This window comes from Salmo salar, chromosome 17, assembly GCF_965601325.2.
Source record: "Salmo salar chromosome 17, fSalSal1, whole genome shotgun sequence".
NCBI lineage: Eukaryota > Metazoa > Chordata > Actinopteri > Salmoniformes > Salmonidae > Salmo > Salmo salar.
The window spans coordinates 2,885,702-2,909,417 of NC_138307.1; the positions used below are offsets into that span (position 1 = coordinate 2,885,702).

The 23,716-nt window shown below is 40.9% G+C and overlaps 1 protein-coding gene across 2 annotated transcripts in view; it reads left to right on the plus strand.

Annotated features, from left to right (window-relative positions):
• Positions 1–23,716, plus strand: part of ncam2a (neural cell adhesion molecule 2a) — a 433,491-nt gene that overhangs the window by 293,778 nt on the left and 115,997 nt on the right. For both annotated transcript variants that reach the window (XM_014151337.3, XM_014151338.3), the window contains exon 3: positions 21,355–21,561. In XM_014151337.3, coding sequence (XP_014006812.3) covers positions 21,355–21,561 — 207 coding nt within the window. The remainder of the gene's footprint in view (positions 1–21,354; positions 21,562–23,716) is intronic.

Genomic DNA, 23,716 nt, shown 5'->3' on the forward strand with positions numbered 1-23,716 from the left:
AATGAAAAATTGCAATTAACCAACTCATTGCATTTGGAATGCATATATACCTTCATGCTTTCACAAAGGATGTAATACTGTAATATAATAGAGTATTACTGGGATCCTAAATTGCCCTCTATTTCACCCTTCAACTCATTTATCCATGCCTTATGAGCGAGAGAGGGAGAACATGTCACTGATTGTAAATGGATTTCCTAGAGTTCCCCCGGTCTCTCTCTCCACATGTTCATTACTGAGCCTCAACACCACCTCAGGTCTGCCACCTCTCTCTCTCACACACACACACACACACACACACACACACTACTGTACATACTCTTTCTCGTCACACACACACACACTTTTTCTCGTTTCTGCTACACCACAGGAGGTTGGTGGCACCTTAATTGGGGAGGACGGGCTTATGGTAATGGATAGAGCGCAATCAGTGGAATGGTATCAAATACATCAATCACATGGTTTCCGTGTGTTTGATGCCATTCCATTTGCGCCGTTCCGGACATTATTATGAGCCATCCTCCACTTACAGTGCCTTGCAAAAGTATTCATCCCCCTGTGGCGTTTTTCCTATTTTGTTGGATAACAACCTGCAATTGAATTATATTTTTTATTTGGATTTTATGTAATGGACATACACAAAATAGTCAAAATTGGTGAAGTGAAATGAAAAAAATTACTTTCAAAAAATATATATTTTTTATTACACAACAGAAATGTGGTGTGTGCATATGTATTCACCCCTTTGCTATGAAGCCCCTAAATAAGATCTGGTGCAACCAATTACCTTCAGAAGTCACATAATTTGTTAAATAAAGTCCACCTGTGTGCCATCTAAGTGTCACATGATCAGTCACATGATCTCAGTATATATAAACCTGTTCTGAATGGCCCCAGAGTCTGCAACACCACTAAGCAAGGGGCACCACCAAGCAAGTGACACCATAAAGACCAAGGAGCTCTCCAAACAGGTCAGGAACAAAGTAGTGGAGAAGTAAAGATCAGGGTTGGGTTATAAAAAAATATCAGAAACTTTGAACATCCCACAGAGCACCATTAAATACATTATTAAAACATGTAAAGAATATGCACCACAACAAACTTACCAAGAGAGGGCCGCCCACCAAAAATCACGGACCAGGCAAGAGGACATTAATCAGAGAGACAACAAAGAGACCAAAGATAACCCTGAAGGTGCTGCAAAGCTCCACAGCGGAGATTGGAGTATCTGTCCATAGGACCACTTTAAGCCATACACTCCACAGAGCTGGGCTTTACAGGAAGAGTGGCCAGAAAGAAGCCATTGCTTAAAGAAAAAAATCTGCAAACACATTTGGTGTTCACAGAAAGGCATGTGGGAGACTCCCCAAACATATGGAAGAAGGTACTCTGGTCAGATGAGAATAAAATTGAGCTTTTTGGCCATCAAGGAAAACGCTATGTCTGGCGCAAACCCAACACCTCATCAGCCAGCCCGAGAACACCATCCCCACAGTGAAGCATGGTGGTGGCAGCATCATGCTGTGGGGATGTTATTCATCGGCAGGGACTGAGAAACTGGTCAGAATTGAAGGAATGATGGATGTCGCTAAATACAGGGAAATTATTAAGGTAAACCTGTTTCAGTCTTCCAGAGATTTGAGACTGGGACGGAGATTCACCTTCCAGTAGGACAATGACCCTAAGCATACTGCTAAAGCAACACTTGAATGGTTTAAAGAGAAACATTTAAATGTCTTGGAATGGCCTAGTCAAAGCCCAGACCTCAATCCAATTGAGAATATGTGGTATGATTTAAAGATTGCTGTACACCAGCGGAACCCATCCTACTTGAAGGAGCTGGAGCAGTTTTGCCTTGAAGAATGGGCAAAAATACCAGTGGCTACATGTGCCAAGCTTATAGAGACATACCCCAAGAGACTTGCAGCTGTAATTGCTGCAAAAAGTGGCTCTACAAAGTATTGACTCTGGGGTGACTAGTTATGCACGCTCAAGTGTTCTGTATTTCTAGTTTTTTTTTCCACAATAAAACATATTTTGCATCTTCAAAGTGGTAGGCATGTTGTGTAAATCAAATGATACAACCCCCCCCAAAAAAAATGTATTCCAGGGTGTAAGGCAACAAAATAGCAAAAATGCCAAGGGGGTGAATACTTTTGCAAGCCACTGTAGCATCCTCCACTGTGCAACACATACTATATGCCACTACACACACATCTCCCGACTCGCCTGGCCTCTCCCAGTAAAGCTGAATCAATCACAGTCAAGACGTGTGTGTGTGCGTGCGTGCTTGTGTGTGTGACGAGTAGGTGTCTAATTTTAGTACCCACCCATCAAGGGGCACATCCACACAATAATACACATCTCAAGGGAGTGCAATAGCCACTTCATTTCAGCCTGACTATATTGGTCCCTCTCCCCTGCAGAGAAGCATTTAACTGTAATCATAAACAGGAACATGGCAATGGCATGTTTAAAATAGATTTAAAATAATCAAATACGTACTGTATGCAGACAAGGATAAACAGAATAGGCACATGTCTCACTGGCGTGCCATTGAGATATGTGCCTATTCTGTTTATCCTTGTCTGCATACAGTACGTATTTGATTATTTTAAATCTATTTTAAAATGCATTAAAGAAAGTTTGGAATTAGATTAATGGTAGAATAAACCTGCAATATGTAACTTTTTGGGAGGTTTTAGGCTCAAAAGCTCTAAATTGCTAGTGGTCATCCAATGTGATACATTAACAGTATTGTGCAATACTTTATTCTAACATTAATCTAGCCTGCCTGAGAGCCGGTGTATTCATTAGCTGTGCACAATCTGTGCGTAATCAGCTCTAACGTGTAGCGGTATGATAGCTAGCTAGTTGAGCTCATGTTCACACTTTGCTAGCGGAGCTAGTTAGTTGACAGACATGACTGATTCGAGGGGAAAAAGACCTGACCCAGCAGCAGCTACAGATATAAGATCTTAATTTGATCTCCCTGTTGCAGGAGAAATGCAAAACTTGTAGCGTATTTGAGGTTTAAAAAGGCTTCTGAAGTTTGTAATTTCCAATCTGAAATGTCAGGCTTAATTTTCCCTCATGAAAAATGTCCATTAAATATAATCCACATAATAATTCACATTTCCTGTTGCTGCAGGATTATCACTCTGCTGTAGCAAACTGGCTTATATTAAGATATGTACTCTAAACCAAAGAAACAGAACTTTAGAAAGCATACTGGTGAAAGGGGTAAGCGATAGAGCCCGGGCCAAGATGAGAGTAAACCTGATTCGCGTTCACACAGTGGAGAAAACTAAGAGTTGAAGGGATTCAAAACCTAACAGAGTTGGCATTTTCTCTGCTGAAAAGGTAAGCTAGATAATATATCTTAATAGCTATAAGGTGAAATGACGGTTTAGTCGTAACAATCTGGCTAAATTATGTGTATAGATAACGTTACTTGACCTTGTTATATTTCGGATGTCTGTGCTCCTCAAACCATGCTGATATTAGCTAGCTAGCTACTTCAAACACTACTCTACTGGCACAGAATAGACATGATCATAAAGCCCAGTTCAGATACATAAGATGAGAAAGGACGCAACGGTTTGTTGGATCTTAAAGTTTAACTTTTTTATATTATCATGTCGTCGGCTGGAGTTTCAGAAATTCAACATGTAGTTTGCGAAGAGACGGATACATTTAGCTAATCAAATAACTAACGTTCCATGTTTTGCCAAGCAGCTAAGTAGGCTTGCCAAGTCGAATTCTAACTAGCTATTTTGCTGCACATAGCTAGCCTAGCATGCTGATATTTATCTGACAAGTCAATGTACCCTGTTTCTGGTGCATGTGTGCATGACACTTGTTTTCTACAATACCTTGCTACAGCAAGTGGCCACATTGTTTAAAAGTTTCCATCACATCATTGGAAAGAGTTACCTTTTAAACTGTGCCAACTGAATGACCTTTCTTTAGTCAGCTGTTGTACAACACAACATTCTAAAACTGGATAGTATTTATGTCTTGTCTCATGTCGGCTGTTGGATCTGAACTGGGCTTCATTACTTGATGTCAAAGCTTTGAACCTGAAATAATATTTTTCAGTCATGAAAGGAATAAATCGACTCCAGCCCCATCATTGTCAAGTATTGGAGCAGAATTTAGGCATCTATGTAGGTATGCTGTTTAGGAAAATTAACTACCTAGGATTTACTTTGAGTATTGATTACATATGTACTATCCCAATATTAGCCTACTGCAGTGTAATGAACACGAGGGAGACAGAGAGTTGGTTTCAAGTGCAAGAGGTGTTTAATGTAAAGGACCACATGAGGAGGAAGGGAGCTGGGTCCAGGGGCAGGCCGCAGGTCATACACAGGGGGTCCCAAAAGGCAACAGTACAGGCAGGGAAAAGGCTAGTAACGTTGTCCGGGAGATCAGGCAATAGGTGAGTATCAGGAAATCCATTAGGCTAAGGTACAGGCAGGGAATAGGCAAAAGGTGTCGTTAGTGAGGCAGGCAAAAACTATCATACACGGGAGGAGTATATTACTGGAAACAGAACTCTGAAGAGAAGTGTGTCAAATACAAACAATACCTCACAAAGATGGGGTGCAAAGAACTGAACTAAATAGGGTGTGATAATGACATACAGTTGTGTGAAAAGGTGATCAGAATTCGGGTGATTGGGATCTGGAGAGTGAGCTGCGTTCAGGGGATATACTTTGTGTGTGAGAGTGTGAGCTGGAAAGTGAGCTGTGTTCAGGGGATCTACGTGTATGAGAGTGTGAGTTGGAAGCAGACGTTACACACACAGATTACTGCTATTCCCCATTTGAGCTGTGTGGTTGAGATGTAGACAAACCTAGCCCAAAAGATACACATGTATTGAGTGTATAAAACTGTAAAATGAAATTATTTTTGAATGATTGGAAACATTAGTTCTTCATTCTGCCAAATGACCTTATCCAATGTTGAGAAAAAAAACTTACTCCCTTCATCCTAAACGGAATGTATTTACCCTGGAAATCTAAGACTGATGGTCATCAAAGGCAATTCTCCCTTTGCAGAATATCAAATGGTAAAATCGTAATCTGGATTGGGATTGATGGGGCATGTTTGATTTGTTGTCTATCTAGGTCAGGGATTGGCAACTCCAGTCCCTTGGGGTCGTAGTGCAGTCACACTTTTCCCCCATCCCTAGCAAGCACAGCTGATTAAACTAATTGCATTCAAAAATGAAGATCATGATTTGTTGATTATTGGAGTCAGGTGTGTACCCTGGGGCTGAGGCAAAAGTGTGACACTAATCAGGCCCCGAGGACCCGAGTAGGCCAACCCTTATCTAGATCTGAGCTGTAATCCTTCAAGAATCACATGTATGTTTGTTTATTCCATGTGTAACTCTGTGTTGTTTGTGTCGCACTGCTTTGCTTTATCTTGTCCAGGTTGCAGTTGTAAATGAGAACTTGTTCTCAACTGGCCTACCTGGTTAAATAAAGGGGAAATAAAAAAATAATTTAAAAAACGTACTCAGTTCCTCCAGTCTATGACACTGGAACCCTACGGGCAGCACTATAACCATCGTTCCAGCCGTGGAGAAGGCGAAGGGCAACATGTACGTGTTAGTTTACCTATCGGTTGTGAAAAAGATTTGTATGACGTAAAACCCCAAAATTACAATTTATTAGAACTCATCACAATATAGTACATGTTATTGATGTTATATTTTCAACATGCACTGAGTATACAAAACATTAAGAACACCTGCTCTTTCTATGACAGACTGAACAGGTGAATCCAGGTGAAAGATATGACCCTTTGATGTCACTTGTTAAATCGTCTTAAATCAGTGTAGATGAAGGGGAGGAGACAGGTTAAAGAAGGATTTTAAAGCCTTGCGACAATTGAAACATGAATTGTGTGCCCTTCAGAGGGTGAATGGTCAAGACAAAAGATTTAAGTGCCTTTGAACGACGTGCCAGGTGCACCAGTTTGTGTCAAGAACTGCAACACTGCAGAGTTTTTCATGTTCAACAGTTTCCCATATGTATCAAGAACGATCCACCACCCAAAGGACATCCAGCCAATTTGAAACAAGTGTGGGAAGGATGGAGTCAACATGGGCCAGCATCACAGTGGAATGCTGGACACCTTGAAGAGTCTAATCGAATTGAGGCTGTTCAGAGGGCAGTGGGGGGGTGCAACTCAATATTAGGAAAGAATATTAGGAAGGTGTCCTTAATGTGTTGTACACTCAGTATGTTAACACTACAGTTAAGCACTGATAGTAATGAAATTCTATAGAAAAAAATACTCACTAAATATAAAAATACTCACTAAATAAAAGAGACTCTGCAATATTAAGTCTCAAAGGTGAATGGTCTAGGCATTGAAAACTGAAAAGGATTACATCTACAGTACCAGTCAAAAGTTTGGACAAGGGTTTTTCTTTACTTTTAATATTTTCTACATTGTAGAATAATAGTGAAGACAACATAACTATGAAATAACACATATGGAAATATTTAGTAACCAAAAAAGTGTTAAACAAATCAAACTATATTTTAGATTCTACAAAGTAGCCACCCTTTGCCCATTTGACAGCTTTGCACACTCTTGGTATTCTCTCAACCAGCTTCATGAGGAATACCTTTCCAAACAGTCTTGAAGGAGTTCCCGAATATGCTGAGCACTTGTTGGCTGCCTTTCCTTCACTCTGCGTCCAACTTATCCCAAACCATCTCAATTGAGTTGTGGTCAGGTGATTTTGGAAGCCAGGTTATCTGATGCAGCACCATCACTCTCCTCCTTGGTCAAATAGCCCTAACACAGCCTGGAGGTATGTTGGGTCATTGTCCTGTTGAAAAACAAATAATAGTCCCGCTAAGCGCAAACCAGATGGGATGGCGTATCGCTGCAGAATGCTGTGGTAGCCATGCTGGTTAAGTGTGCTTTGAATTCTCTATGAACTCTAATGCACTTATCCTCTGCAGCAGAGGTAACTCTGGGTCTTCCTTTCCTGTGGCGGTCCTCATGAGAGCCAGTTTCATCATAGCGCTTGATGGTTTTTGCGACTGCACTTGAAGAAAGTTCTTGACATTTTTCTCTTTGCTCATTTGAGCTGTTCTTGCCATAATATGGACATAGTATTTTTCCAAATTGGGCTATCTTCTGTATACCACCCCTACCTTGTAACAACACAACTGATTGTGATGTAAAAAAATGAATCCAGGTAGACGGGAAGCGGCCAGCTCCACCAACTCACCCGTTTCTTCAAAGGACAGCTCTTGCAATTTAGCCTGTAATGATTTACTTACCTTCATCTCAGCCAGCCTCTACGCAACCGTCTAGCCACGACTCCTTGACATTGCTAACGTGAGTATTTGTTATTACAATCTAAAAACGAGAATTATAGCCGGTGTATAACATTTTTATTACCTTTTCTGAAGACATTGTTACTAAAATGGAATCGAGTTGTCTTCAATCTGGTCTCAAATTTTCAGACTTGGGTTGTCACTAGTTACCACAACCACGAAATGGGCTATACTGGCTTTCCACTAGATAATACAGCCACAAAGTCTTCGGGTGGATGTTGAAGCGACGTCATCCCAGCGGCGACTACCAATGAGAGTTGGGGTTTCTGGGATATCATGTTCAAATCTAGAAAAATTGCCAGAGGGGGTCTCCATAAACACTTGTAAACACATAGTTACACAGTGAAGCTTTAATGTTTGACTGTCAGATGGAAATTTAAATATTGATATCTTAATAATTGTATGTAATTCACTAATATATTAAAAGTTATGCAGCTTCGCAGGTCAGTGAATAAATATGAATATATATTGGCAGATGAGGCTATGTGTATGGAAATGGTAGCTCATGAGTTTTGACAGATTTACATAGAAATTAAGGGAAAACCTTGTCACATCTGACCCACTGTCTGAAATAGTTGTTATTGGACTGATATCCTCATCCTTACACGTCTTTCCTTTTTGCTATATGTGATATCACACTACACACACCAACACCATATACAGTCGTGGCCAAAAGTTTTGAGAATGACACAAATATTCATTTTCACAAAGTCTGCTGCCTCAGTTTGTATGATGGCAATTTGCATATACTCCAGAATGTTATGAAGAGTGATCAGATGAATTGCAATTAATTGCAAAGTCCCTCTTTGCCATGCAAATGATCTGAATCCCTAAAAAATATTTGCACTGCATTTCAGCCCTGCCACAAAAGGACCAGGTGACATAATGTCAGTGATTCTCTCGTTAACACAGGTGTGAGTGTTGACGAGGACAAGGTTGGAGATCACTCCTGTCATGCTGATTGAGTTCAAATAACAGACTGGAAGCTTCAAAAGGAGGGTGATGCTTGAAATCATTGTTCTTCCTCTGCCAACCATGGTTACCTGCAAGGAAACACGTGCAGTCATCATTGCTTTGCACAAAAAGGGTTTAACAGGCAAGGATATTGCTGCCGGTAAGATTGCACTTAAATCAACCATTTATCGGATCATCAAGCACTTCAAGGAGAGTGGTTCAATTGTTGTGAAGAAGGCTTCAGGGCACCCAAGAAAGTCCAGCAAGCGCCAGGACCGTCTCCTAAAGTTGATTCAGCTGCGGGATCGGGGCACCACCAGTACAGAGCTTGCTCAGGAATGGCAACAGGCAGGTGTGAGTGCATCTGCACGCACAGTGAAGCGAGGACTTTTGGAGGATGGCCTGGTTTCAAGAAGGGTGGCAAAGAAGCCACTTTTCTCCAGGAAAAACATCAGGGACAGACTGATATTCTGCAAAAGGTACAGGGATTGGACTGCTGAGGACTGGGGTAAAGTCATTTTCTCTGTGATAAATCCCCTTTCCGATTGTTTGGGGCATCTGGAAAAAAGCTTGTCCGGAGAAGACAAGGTGAGCGCTACCATCAGTCCTGTGTCATGCCAACAGTAAAGCATCCTGACACCATTCATGTGTGGGGTTGCTTCTCAGCTAAGGGAGTGGGCTCACTCACAATTTTGCCTAAGAACACAGCCATGAATAAAGAATGGTACCAACACATCCTCCGAGAGCAACTTCTCCCTACCATCCAGGAACAGTTTGGTGACGAACAATGCCTTTTCCAGCATGATGAAGCACCTTGCCATAAGGCAAAAGTGATAACTAAGTGCCTCGGGGAACAAAACATCAATATTTTGGGTCCATGGCCAGGAAACTCCCCGGACCTTAATCCCATTGAGAACTTGTGGTCAATCCTCAAGAGGCGGGTGGACAAACAAAACCCCACAAATTCTGACAAACTCCAAGCATTGATTGTGCAAGAATGGGCTGCCATCAGTCAGGATGTGGCCCAGAAGTTAATTGACAGCATGCCAGGGCGGAATTGCAGAGGTCTTTAACCTCTATGGGCTAGGTGGGACGCTAGCGTGCCACCCGTGGTGCACTCCATCAACAGCAGGTGCATTTCAAGAGCGGCAAATTTGAATCCAAATAATTGTCAAAATTCAAATCTTTCAAAAATACAACTATTTTACACCATTTGAAAGATAAACATCTCCTTAATCTAACCACGTTTTACGATTTCAAAAAGGTTTTACGGCGAAAGCATAAATTTAGAGTATGTTAGGACAGTACATTTACAAGAGTTGTGTGTAATGTTTTGTCAAGTCAAAGACAGGGTCACCAAAACCATAAAACCAGCTAAAATGATGCACTAACCTTTTACAATCTCCATCAGATGACACTCCTAGGACATTATGTTAGACAATGCATGCATTTTTAGTTCTATCAAGTTCATATTTATATCCAAAAACAGCGTTTTACTATGGCATTGATGTTGAGGAAATCGTTTCCCTCCAATAACCGGCAGTCAAGTCAGCGTAACAAATTAAATAATTAAAATTAGAAAACATTTGGTAAAATATTATATTGTCATTTAAAGAATTATAGATTTACATCTCTTGAACTCAATCAACTTGCCAGATTTAAAAATAACCTTACTGGGAAATCACACTTTGCAATAATCTGAGCACTGCGCCCAGAAAAATACGCGTTGCGATACAGACTAGACGTCATGTTGGGGAGATCTAAAATCGAAAATACTATGTAAATAATCCATTACCTTTGATTCTCTTCATCAGATGTCACTTCCAGGTATCACAGGTCCATAACGAATGTAGTTTTGTTCAAAAAAGCTCATCATTTATGTCCAAAAATCTCTGTCTTGTTAGCACATGATCTAAGCCAGCCGGACTTCTCGTCATGAACGAGGGGAAAAAATATATTTCCGTTCGTTCAAACATGTCAAACGTTGTATAGCATAAATCATTAGGGCCTTTTTTAACCAGAACATGAATAATATTCAAGGTGGACGAATGCATACTCTTTTATAACGTATTGGAACGAGGGTACCCAACATGAACTCGCGCGCCAGGTGTCTAATGGGACATCATCGTTCCATGGCTCTTGTTCGGTCAGATCTCCCTCCAGAAGACTCAAAACACTTTGTAAAGGCTGGTGACATCTAGTGGAAGCAATAGGAAGTGCCAAAATATTCCTCAGCCCCTGTGTTTTTCAATGGGATAGGTTTAAAGTCAATACAACACATCAGGTATCCACTTCCTGTCAGAAAATGTCTCAGGGTTTTGCCTGCCAAATGAGTTATGTTATACTCACAGACACCATTCAAACAGTTTTAGAAACTTTAGAGTGTTTTCTATCCATATATAATAAGTATATGCATATTGTAGTTACTGGGTAGGATTAGTAACCAGATTAAATCGGGTACATTTTTTTTATCCAGACGTGCAAATGCTGCCCCCTAGCCCTAACAGGTTAAAAAGCAGAGTCAACACTGCAAATATTGACTCTTTGCATCAACTTCATGTAATTGTCAATAAAAGCCTTTGACACTTATGAAATGCTTGTAATTATACTTCAGTATTCCATATTAGCATCTGACAAAAATATCTAAAAGACACTGAAGCAGCAAACTTTGGAAATTAATATTTGTGTCATTCTCAAAACTTTTGGCCATGACCTTATACAAAAGTATGTGGACACCCCTTCAAATTTGTGGACTCGGATATTTCAGCCACACCTGTTGCTACCAGGTGTATAAAATCAAGCACACCGACATGCAATCTCCATAGACAAACATTGGCAGTAGAATGGCCTTACTGAAGAGCTTAGTGACTTTCAACTTGGCACCCTTATAGGATGTCACCTTTCCAACAAGTCAGTTCATAAAAATTCTGCCCTGCTAGTGCTGCCGCGGTCAACTGTAAGTCGAATCAAACCAAATTAAATTAAACGTTAGTTGTCACATGCGCCGAATACAACAAGTGTAGACTTTACCGTGAAATGGTTCCTTACAAGCCTTTAACCAGTGCAGTTCAAGAAGAAGAAAATATTTACCAAGTAGACTAAAATAAAAAGTAATAATAAAAAGTAACAAAATAAGAATAACAATAACGAGGCTATGTACAGGATAGTTGAGGTAAATCTGTACAGTTGCAGTCAGAAGTTTACATACACTTAGGTTGGAGTCGTTGAAACTCGTTTTTCAACCACTCCACAAATGTCTTGTTAACAAACTATAGTTTTGGCAAGTCGGTTAGGACATCTACTTTGTGCATGACAAAAGTCATTTTTCCAACAATTGTTTACAGACAGATTATTTCACTTATAATTCACTGTATCTCAATTCCAGTGGGTCAGAAGTTTACATAAATTAAGTTGATTGTGCCTTTAAACAGCTTGGAAAATTGGGGACGAAGATCGTACTTTTTGGAGAAATGTCCTCTGGGCTGATGAAACAAGAATAGAACTGTTTGGCCATAATGACCATCATTATGTTTGGAGGAAAAGGGGGAGGCTTCCAAGCCAAAGAACAGCATTCCAACCGTGAAGCACGGGGGTGGCAGCGTCATGTTGTGGGGGTGCTTTGCTGCAGGAGGGACTGTTGCACTTTACAAAACAGATGGCATCATGAGGCAGGAAAATTATGTGGATATATTGATGCAACATCTCAAGACATCAGTCAGGAAGTTAAAGCTTGGTCGCAAATGGGTCTTCCAAATGGACAATGACCCCAAGCATACTTCCAAAGTTGTGGCAAAATGGCTTAAGGACAACAATGTCAAGTTATTGGAGTGGCCATCACAAAGCCCTGACCTCAATCCTATAGAACATTTGTGGGCAGAACTGAAAAAGTGTGTGCGAGCAAGGAGGCCTACAAACCTGACTCAGTTACACCAGCTCTGTGAGGAGGAATGAGCCAAAATTTACCCAATTTATTGTGGGAAGCTTGTGGAAGGCTACCCAAAATGCTTTACCTAAGTTAAACAATTTAAAGGCAATGCTACCAAATACTAATTGAGTATATGTAAACTTCTAACCCACTAGGAATGTGATGAAAGAAATAAAAGCTGAAATAAATCATTCTATCTGCTATTATTCTGACATTTCACATTCTTAAAATAAAGTGTTGCTCCTAACTGACCTAAATCAGGGAATTCTTACTAGGATTAAATGTCAGGAATTGTGAAAAACTGAGTTTAAATGTAGTTGGCTAAGGTGTATGTTAACGTCTGACTTCAACTGTACATTCCCCAACCAGAAGCCATCGATTACAGGCAACATCTGCACTGAGCTAAAGATTAGAGCTGCCGCTTTCAAAGAGCGGGACTCTATCCCGGATGCTTATAAGAAATCCTGCTCTGCCCTCTGACGAACCATCAAACAGGCAAAGCCTCAATACAGGACTAAGATTGAATCGTACTACACTGGCTCCGACGCTCATTGGATGTGGCAAGGCTTCCAAACTATTACAGACTACAAAGCGAAGCACAGCCGCATGCTGCCCAGTGATACGAGCCTACAAGACGAGCTGAATTACTTCTATGCTCGCTTCTAGGCAAGTAACACTGAAGCATGCATGAGAGGATCAGCTGTTCTGGATGACAGTGTGATCACACTCTCTAGCTGATATGAGTGAGACCTTTAAACAGGACAAAATTCACAAGGCCACAGGGCCAGATGGATTGCCAGGACGTGTACCCCGAGCATGCGCTGACCATCTGGCAAGTGTCTTCACTGACGTTTTCAACCTCTCCCTGTCCGAGTCTGTAATACCAACATGTTTCAAGCAGACCACCATAGTCCTTGTGCCCAAGAACACTAAGGTAACCTGCCTAAATGACTACCGACCCATAGCACTCACGTCTGTAACATGAAGTGCTTTAAAAAGCTGGTCATGTATTACATCAACACCATTATCCCAGAAACCCTAGAATCACGGGCCGCCCCCTGGTGCTAAGGGTATGTAACAACACATCCGCCACGCTGATCCTCAACACGGGGGCCCCTCAGGGGTGTGTGCTCAGTCCTCTCCTGTACTCCCTGTTCACTCATGACTGCATGGCCAGGCACGACTCCAACACCATCATTAAGTTTGCCGATGACAGAACATTGGTAGGCCTGATCACCAACAACGACGAGACAGCCTATAGGGAAGAGGTCAGAGACCAGTGCCAGTACAACAACCTCTCAACGTAATCAAGACAAAGGAGATGATTGTGGACTACAGGAAAAGGAGTACCGAGCAGGCCCCCATTCTCCATCGACAGGGCTGTAGTGGAGCAGGTTGAGAGCTTCAAGTTCCTTGGTGTCAGCATCACCAACAAACAAAAATTTTCCAAGCACACCAAGACAGTTGTGAAGAGGGCACAACAAAACCTATTCCCCCTCAGGAGACTGAAAAGATTTGGCATGGGTCCTTAGATCCTCAAAAGGTTCTACAGCTGCACTGGCGAGAGCATCCTGACTAGTTGCATCACTGCCTGGTATGGCAACTGCTCGGCCTACGACCGCAAGGCACTACAGAGGGAAGTGCGTACGGCCCAGTACATCACTGGGGCCAATCTTCCTGCCATCCAGGACCTTTATAGCAGGTGGTGTCAGAGGCAGAGTTGCGAAGAAAAAAACATATCTCAGACTGGCCCATAAAAGATGAAGATGGGCAAAAGAACACAGACACTGGACAGAGGAACTCTGCCTAGAAGGCCAGCATCCCGGAGTCATCTTTTCACTGTTGATGTTGAGACTGGTGTTTTGCGGATACTATTTACTGAAGCTGCCAGTTAAGGACTTGTGAGGCGTCAGTTTCTCAAACTAGACACTCTAATGTACTTGTCCTGTTGCTCAGTTGTGCACCTGGGCCTCCCACTCCTCTTTCTATTCTTGTTAGAGCCTGTTTGCACTGTTCTGTGAAGGGAGTAGTACACAGCGTTGTATGACATCTTCAGTTTCTTGGCAATTTCTCGCATGGAATAGCCTTAATTTCTCAGAACAAGAATAGACTGACGAGTTTCAGAAGAAAGTCCTTTGTTTCTGGTGATTTTGAGCCTGTAATCAAACCCACAAATGCTAACACTCCAGATACGTAACTAGTCTAAAGAAGGCCAGTGTCACGATCGTCAAAAGGAGTGGCACAAAGTGCAGCGTGGTAAGTGTTCATCGTTGTAATTTATTCTACCTCCGAACACTACAAACAAAAGAATAAACAATGAATATGACCGTCCCGTCTTGCAGGCTATAACAAGCAATACAAAATTAAGATCCCACAACTACAGGTGGGGAAAGGCTGCCTATGTATGATTCCTAATCAGAGACAACGATAGACAGCTGCCTCTGATTAGGAACCATACTCGGCTCAAAACAAAGAAATAGAAACCATAGAATGCCCACCCCACACCCTGACCTCACCACAGAGAAACAAACCCTCTCTCTCAGGTCAGGGTGTGACAGCCAGTTTTATTGCTTCTTTATCAGGACAGTTTTCAGCTGTGCTAGCATAAATGCAAAAGTGTTTTCTAATGATCAATTGGCCTTTTAAAATCATAAACTTGGATTAGCTAACAGGAGTGATGGTTGCTGATAATGGGCCTATGTAGATATTCCATTAAAATTCAGTTGTTTCCAGCTACAATAGTCATTTACAACCTTATCAATGTCTATACTGTATTTCTGATCAATTTGATGTTAATTTACTGGACAAAAATGAGCTTTTCTTTCAAAAACAAGAACATTTCTAAGTGACCCTAAACTTTTGAACGGTAGTGTTCATACACGTTTTTTTTTTATATATTTCCTTTATTACTTTCCAACCCTACTACCCCTCCCCCAATTGGAGCAAACTAGTGAACAACAATGCGTATGCCTGTATTTCCAGCTTATACATACTTTATACATCTTTTTTACAATAGTTTTTTTTGTTTGTTTTTAACTCTTGTCCTTCCTCTACCTCTCCCATATATTTATGATGTCCATCCGGTTTTATTTGCCATATATTTCAAACTGTGCTCTTTCAAAAAAAAATCTTAACTTATACACATTTTATGGGCACAGTATGTTTTACATTAGTTAGCTTGTTATTAGTCCCAACCTTCAGCTCCATTCAACCCCTCCCATCTATCTCTTTACACCTTCCATATTGGATTTCTATTTGACATATATTTTTCAACTGTACTGTGATGTTACACAAACATTCTGAACTTTTCTATTCTCATTGTTCCTACAGATTGTAAATTGAAAATAAACATTTTTGCCAAAAGTATTATTACATTATTGATTGACTGACTTTTCAGATAGCACAACTGGGCAATCTGCAGGGTTAGCTCCAGGTAAATGTTGCAATTATTCAGCCATTCCTGGATCTGTGACCAAAAACAAGCTACATATGGACAGTACCAAAACAAATTATCTAAGGATTCTGCCTCTTCGCAGCAAAATCTGCAGAGCTGGGAAGGTTGTATCCCCTATGTAAATAACATTCTGTTGGTTGCAAGAATTCTGTATAATAAGAATAATAAGAATTTTGAATCCAGCATGGTTTTGCGTATCAGTTCATAAACCGTGTGCCATGGAATTGGTACGTCAAAAATCTCTTCCCTTCTATTTTGCAATCTATATGGCACGGCTGCCAATTTTTGGGTCCTTAAATGAAACTGGTATACTTTTTTTATTTCTCACAATTTTCTTTAACCAATTATGGTCTTTAATGCAGAGCCGACAGACAAGTTCCTTACTTTTCCCCCCCTTCTACTTTCCTCTTCCATATTTGCGGTTATGCTGCAATTAGTTGGTTGTAATTTTGGTTAGCTGCATGTATGACAACTCCACCTGTGGTATTTATGATATCATTTACAAAGATTATACCTATTTTATCAATTAGTATATTGGAGTTTAACCACAATATTTGTTGTATTATTTGTTCTTTCTTTTTTGGTGGATTAAATTGAAATTGCAAACAACTTTCTATGGCTTGTTTTAAAAATAGCGATATTTGGGAGATTATTTATTTGTCAAATGACTGAAAGTGAGAGATTGTAATCGGAATAAAGGGAAAAAAGGCCCTTCTTGAACATAGGTTGTGTCATAGGCGTCGTAAGGATTGGACCAAGGCGCAGTGGGTAAAGTGCTCATCTTCTTAATTTATTTAAAGTAACGTGAACACTTAAACAAAACGACGAAACAGTTCCGTAAGGCACACAGGCTATACAGAAAATAACCACCCACAAAACACAAGTGAAACAAACCCCAACTAAATATGGCCACCAATTGGAGATCCTACCAAAACACCAACATAGAAAACTAGATTTAAACATAGAAAACATAGAACCTAAACCAGAAACACACAAAACAAACACCCCCTGCCACGCCCTGACCAAACTACAATGACAAATAACCCCTTTTATTGGTCAGGACATGACAGGTTGAGGCATTCTTACTAATTTGCTAGAGAACCAGTTTGGATTTAAATATAACTTTTGCATGACTGAAGCCTTTAGTGAGAGGTCTAATGCGTTAATATTTAATAAATTCTGCCCTCCAAATTCATATTCATTATATAAATAGGCCCGTTTTAATTTTGTCTGGCTTGCCATTCCAAATAAAATAGATTTTTTTTTTCTCATATAATAAAACACTTTTAAGTGTAGGCAAGACCATAAGCAAATAGGTAAACTAGGATATGACTAAAGCCTTAATAACAAATAAAAAGTTATTTACCTTTCCATGGCAGCAAGATCTTACCTATTTTTGCTACATTTCTATAAAAATGTATTGGAGTGAGAATTTATTTATTCAGGATATGTATATCTACATCACCATTAGACCATTTTATTGGTAAACTACACAGTAAAGTAAAAGTAGTATTTTTTTTTTTATGATCCATTATGTAATATAGTACAGAAACATGTTCTAGATCCTCTGAGGCTGTGGAGGGATCCAAGTTGTTGATTTAAAAGAAAACATGAATCATCAGTGTACAATGACACCTTTGTTTTTAAGTCCTGTATTTCTAATCCCTTGATATTATTGTTTGATCTGATTTTAATAGCTAACATTTCGATGGCCATAGTAAATACAGTTGAAGTCAGAAGTTTACATATACATTTAAACTCAGTTTTTCACAATTCCTGACATTTAATTCTCGTAAAAATGTCCTGTCTTAGGTCAGTGAGGATCACCACTTTTCTTTTAAGAATGTGAAATGTCAGAATAACAGTAGAGAATGATATATTTCAACTTTTCTTTCTTTCATCACATCCCCGGTGGGTCAGAAGTTTGCATACACTCAATTAGTATTTGGTAGCATTGCCTTTAAATTGGTTAACTTGGGACAAATGTTTCAGGTAGCCTTCCACAAGCTTCCCACAATAAGTTCCTCCTGCCAGAGCTGGTGTAACTGAGTCAGGTTTGTAGGCCTCCTTGCTCGCACACACTTTTTCAGTTCTGCCCACACATTTTCTATGGGATTGAGGTCAGAGCTTTGTGATGGCCACTCCAATACCTTAACTTTGTTGTCCTTCAGCCATTTTGCCACAACTTTGGAAGTATGCTTGGGGTCATTGTCCATTTGGAAGACGCACTTGTGACCAAGCATTAACTTCTTGACTGATGTCTTGAGATGTTGCTTCAATATATCCACATAATTTTCCTGCCTCATGATGCCATCTATTTTGTGAAGTGCAATAGTCCCTCCTACAACAAAGCACCCCCACAACATGATGCTGTTCTTCAGCTTGTAAGCCTCCCCCTTTTTCCTCCAAACATAACGATGGTCATTATGGCCAAACAGTTATATTCTTGTTTCATCAGACCAGAGGACATTTCTCGAAAATGTAAAATCTTTGTCCCCATGTGCAGTTGCAAACCGTAGGCTGTTTTTTTTTATGGCGGTTTTGGAGCAGGGGCTTCTTCCTTGCCGAGCGGCCTTTCAGGTTATGTCGATATAGGACTCGTTTTACTGTGAATATACAAACTTTTGTACCTGTTTACTCCAGCATCTTCACAAGGTCCTTTGCTGTTGCTCTGGGATTGATTTGCACTTTTAACACCAAAGTATGTTCATCTCTAGGCGACAGAACGCGTCTCCTTCCTGAGCGGTATGACGGCTGTGTGATCCCATGGTGTTTATACTTCCGTACTATTGTTTGTACAGATGAACGTGGTACCTTCAGGCGTTTGGAAGTTGCTCCCAAGGATGAACCAGAATTGTGGAGGTCTACAATTTTTTTTCTGAGGTCTTAGTTGATTTATTTTGATTTTCCCATGATGTCAAGCAAAGAGGCACTGAGTTTGAAGGTAGGCCTTGAAATACATCCACAGGTACACCTCCAATTGACTCAAATGATGTCAATTAGCCTATCAGAAGCTTCTAAAGCCATGACATCATTTTCTGGAATTTTCCAAGCAGTTTAAAGGCACAGTCAACTTAATGTATGTAAACTTCTGACCCACTGGAATTGAGATACAGTGAATTATAAGTGAAATAATCTGTCTGTAAACATTTGTTGGAGAAATTACTGTCATGCACAAAGTAGATGTCCTAACCGACTTGCCAAAACTATAGTTTTATAACAAGAAATTTGGGGAGTGGTTGAAAAACAAGTTTTAATGATTTCCAGCCTAAGTGTATGTAAACTTCTGACTTCAACTGTAGATATGCCGATAGTGGACAGTTTTTTTTTTAACACTTTCTGAGATGTAGCCATTATTTGTTATTTTACACCTAGTGTTACTATACATTATTTTAACCCATTTTATAAGAGTTTCTCCAAAATTGAAATGTTCCAGGCATTTATATATAAACTCCAGTTGTACTTTATCAAAAGCCGTTTCTAAGTACGCTATGAATAGCAGGCCTGGTTTCCCAGATTTTTTTATAGTGTTCTGTTGTTTCCAGTACTTGCCTCATATTATCTCCAATGTATCACTCATGTAAAAAACCTGTCTGATTAGAATGAATAATGTCCGACAATACCTTTTCAATTCTTTGTGCTATACATTTTGCTAGAATTTTTGCATCACAACATGTCACACATTTTTTTACAGACTGGGTCTTTATATTTCCCATGTGTATCCTGTTTCAGTAATAATGAAATTAGACCTTGTTGAGTGTCTGATAATCTACCATTTACATATAAGTGGTTAAAACATGCTTATAACAGTCCTCTGAGTATATCAAAAAAGGACTTAAAGGCTTTAACTGCATCAAGAAGTTCCTCCTCTGTAATTTCACCTTCACATGAGTCTTTCTGTATGGCTGTTCATTTTACATTATTAATAGAAAAAAGCCATACAATTAGCTTCGGTTAGAGGAGATGGAGGACACTGAAACGAAAACATATTCCTGGATAGCTGAACATTCTTAATAGTGGAAATGATTTCTGATTTACTTTTGAAATCATCAAACAATGATTCTGCTGTCTCTAATAAGGCCTCTTTTACCATTTCTCCATCCTGGAACAGTTTCTTGTGCTTTGCTAGTATGCGACTCACCTGACATGATGCAATCGTGGCTGCCTTTGATTTTGAGCTTGGCTTTGGAAATATCGATTTTTGGCCACCTAGTTGAGACTTCAACTCTTACTTTTCTCTTCTGTAGTTCACTTTTAGCTGGAAAGTCACTTTCATATTTCCTGTGAACAGTTTTGAAATGCCTCTGTCACGTCCTGACCAGCAGGTGGAGTAGGTGTATAAGTTTTGGTCAGGGCGTGGCAGAAGGAGTGTGTTTTGTATGTTCTGTCTAGGTTGGGTTGTTCTATGTATAGTTAATTGGGGTGGACTTCCAATTGAAGGCAGGTGTGTGGTGTTGCCTTTGATTGGGAGTCCTATATTAGTTGGGTGTGTTTGTCTGTGTGTTTGTGGGGAATTGTTTGTGAGCACTGCTTGTTGAGCCTGCAACACTGTCGTGAGTCCTGTTTATTGTTTTGTTTTTTCCTGTGGATGCTGTTCGTTTTTTTCCCATGAAAAGAATGAGTATCCACATACCCGCTGCATTTTGGTCTTCCCTTCAACAACACGACGAAATCCGTGACAGCCTCTCGACATTTCCCTTCTTAGCAACGTTTGAATGCCAGATCAGACACACACATTTTGAATTTATTGTGGTGAAAAAATAATCTTCCTCCCACTCACTGTGAAAGTGGTAGATTTTCAATTTCTTGCTGCTTGGTCCAGCACTCAAATTAAAAACGTAACTGCAACTTCACAAAACAAATGTCGTAAAAAAAATGACTAGCACTGGAACAACAAATAATATTCTGTTACAGGTCTGTTTTATTACATTTTTATTTCACCTTTATTTAACCAGGTAGGCTAGTTGAGAACAAGTTCTCATTTGCAACTGCGACCTGGTCAAGATAAAGCATAGCAACTCGACACATACAGGTCTCACTATCGTGGAAACGGAAACGTACTAACTGCAGACGGTTTCTATGGTAGCGAACAGTTTGGAAAACAAATGTAGCAACTATATTTTTTATTTTATGTAAATCAAGCAGTTTATTTTATTTTGGCGGTGCGATAATATTCAAGAAAGAAGCTAATCTGTGAGCAAAGCTTACGGTGCTTCAGAACTGTGGACCTTTATTTTTAAGCAGACTCAATGGTAACACTGTGAATTGCAAAAATATATATTTTTATGTCCATACATTTTTAAAACGTTTATGCGGTCTACTAGAAAGAAGTTCGCTGTCGAACGCGATCGACGTCCTGGGCACCAATGCTCTAGAAAGTGTGTAAATCATTAAACTGCACTTTCTGCTACTTGTCTCCAAAGTGGGATAACACGTTTAACAATTTTCAAAGAAGCATAACTTTCCCATGTTGAAAAAGAGCTGATTAGGCTACCATTTATTTCAGGTGTGCTTATGAATATATAAGTGGAACTAATGGTGGGGTACTCAAGGGGAGGTTTGGGAAATACTGCTCTATAGTCTACTACTTGGCTTGGTTCTTTTTACAGTTCCTTAATGTTACCTATAAGTTCTCTCTCCCTCCCCAGTGATCGGCGAGCCAGTGAAGTTGGAGTGGTTTAACCCCCAGGGGGAGCGTATCGTGTCATCCCAGCGTGTGGCCCTGCACACCGGGGAGGACAGCTCCAGGCTGACCATCTACAACGCTGTAGTGGAGGACGCGGGCATCTACCGCTGCCAGACCACCGACGCCCAGGGACAGACACAGGAGGCCACCATGGTGCTGGAGATGTACCGTGAGTGTCACTTACATGCATATGTAACAGAGAAGAACACACACACCACACTCTCTGCATTCCCTCTGTATCCATTCCAGCCTCTGTAGGGTCCTCCAGACATACAAAGGCATGAGTTGAATACATCGCCGTCTCCTCTGTTAGATCATAAAGATACACCATATTTACATTTCATTGCACCGCTGTACCCACTTGCCCATTAAAGAGTATAATGATTGTTCGCTGGGTCTGGCGGTGTGTGTGATGGATAGTACTGAATGTGTGTAGGCGACGGAGGCAAGCTCTAATCGTATGGGAGAGGGAATCTTATGTGGTCGTTAATGGGACGTGATACACGGAGGAGTTCTGCCGCTGGTAGCCATCTGGCAGACGCTTGATTTGGATCACCGGTGTGGTGTGTGTACTGTGTGTGTATGTACATATGCACACAGGCATGCCCACGCACGCCTCCACACACACACACACACGTGTGCACGCACACACACACCCCCCTCTGGAGTGCGCTTACCTTTCTCACCCGCTCCACAAGTCCCCCTACCTCCTCTGACCTCCTCTCTCACGCACTACAGCTTGGCAGCCGTATCCATGACAACGTCAGTCAGCCACCGTTCAGCTCTGTGTGTTCAGTAAGTATGAGAAGTAACAGGGAGATTAGTCACCTGAAGGGCTTGAGCATACCCAGCACCCATCTGAGGCGATACCGAACATGATATTCTTGTGATAAACACCACATGTTATGAAAAATGGAAGCCACTGTAAATGTGCTGTACATGACCATTTGTGAGTCGTGACATTCTGCATACACACGTGCACACGTCTTGACATTATTATATGCGTTCGTGCATCACAACTCACAACCTGACGAAAGCTATCCATATTCAAACTCAAATTATAGCTTTATTATAGCTTACGGATGAAAGACTATAATTATCTGCACTGCTGAGTAATTGACAGGTGTAGAGTTTCCAGCACCGGCCAACAGAGATCCACATAGGAGACAGTGGAGGCAGTCGATGTCCCACCTGAGGGAGATCCAAGAAAATTGGCTTGTCACCCCACTTTGACAGTTGCCCTTGCAGCTATGTGGGCAATGACTGAAGAGAAATTCTCACTGTGCTACCAATTTGACGGTGTCAAGCGAGCGGTAGACTGTTACACGAGAGGATTTGTTTTTCTTACTGATTTTCTTGTCGAGCAGGGTAACGACAAAGGATACGGGAAATGAAAACAAGTACAGCAACGTGTTTGAATCCCAGGGAGAGAATTGGGGGAAGGAGAGAGAGGGGGTATGAGAGAGAGAGAGAGGAAGTGAGGGAATTAAATGGATGGCGAGAGAGAGAGAAAGCTGGAGAGAGAGGGGTGAGTGAATTTGAGAGTGAGGTGGTGAGAGAAGGAGAGGGAGAGAATGAGAGAGAGGGGGGTAAGGGAATTAAAGGGACTGACAGAGCACAAGAGAGGGGGTGAGGGAATGAGATACAGAGAGACCAAATGACGGATTGAGAAAATGAAAAACAAAATGTATACACGAACAGCTCTAAAACGTGCCGTGGAATGAAACCGGCAGATGAGGAGGGTTGAATCTCACATTCAGAGTCAGGAGGATGCAAGGCACGTTAAAGAGCAGCGAGGAGAAAAAAGCAAGTTTTGGAGAGCCGCCTGACATAAATCACATTGCAAAATGCTAATGTGCTAGGTTGCAGAGTGATCTAGTGGAAGGGACTGAAATAGATAGGGCCATGCACGTGATTTATGCACACTTTCATTTTGCCACACACAGTGGATAACCCGGTGGTGTTACACACTCCACGTGCCACACACACGCACACACACAACATTTTTCTCTCCATACACACATACGGCGTGTGATAAGTCGACGGAACTAGCCAGCACTACGGGTTCTGAGAGGGTGGTGGAGTGTTTTATAAGAGAGGAGAAACGCAGGTTCTAAGTCAGCTTTCCCCAGGTGAAATCTATCAACCACCTGCCAGGGCTTGTCAGACAGGTGCCACAGCTTTAAACCGGCACAAGTTGAATCAATCATTTGATTACAAACAGAACATTCGGGGTGGGAGGATTCATTCAATATGCTGTGAGAATGTTTATGGGACTATTTTGGACCACAGATAATCTGAGTTGTCTCAGTGGTGTTGAACCA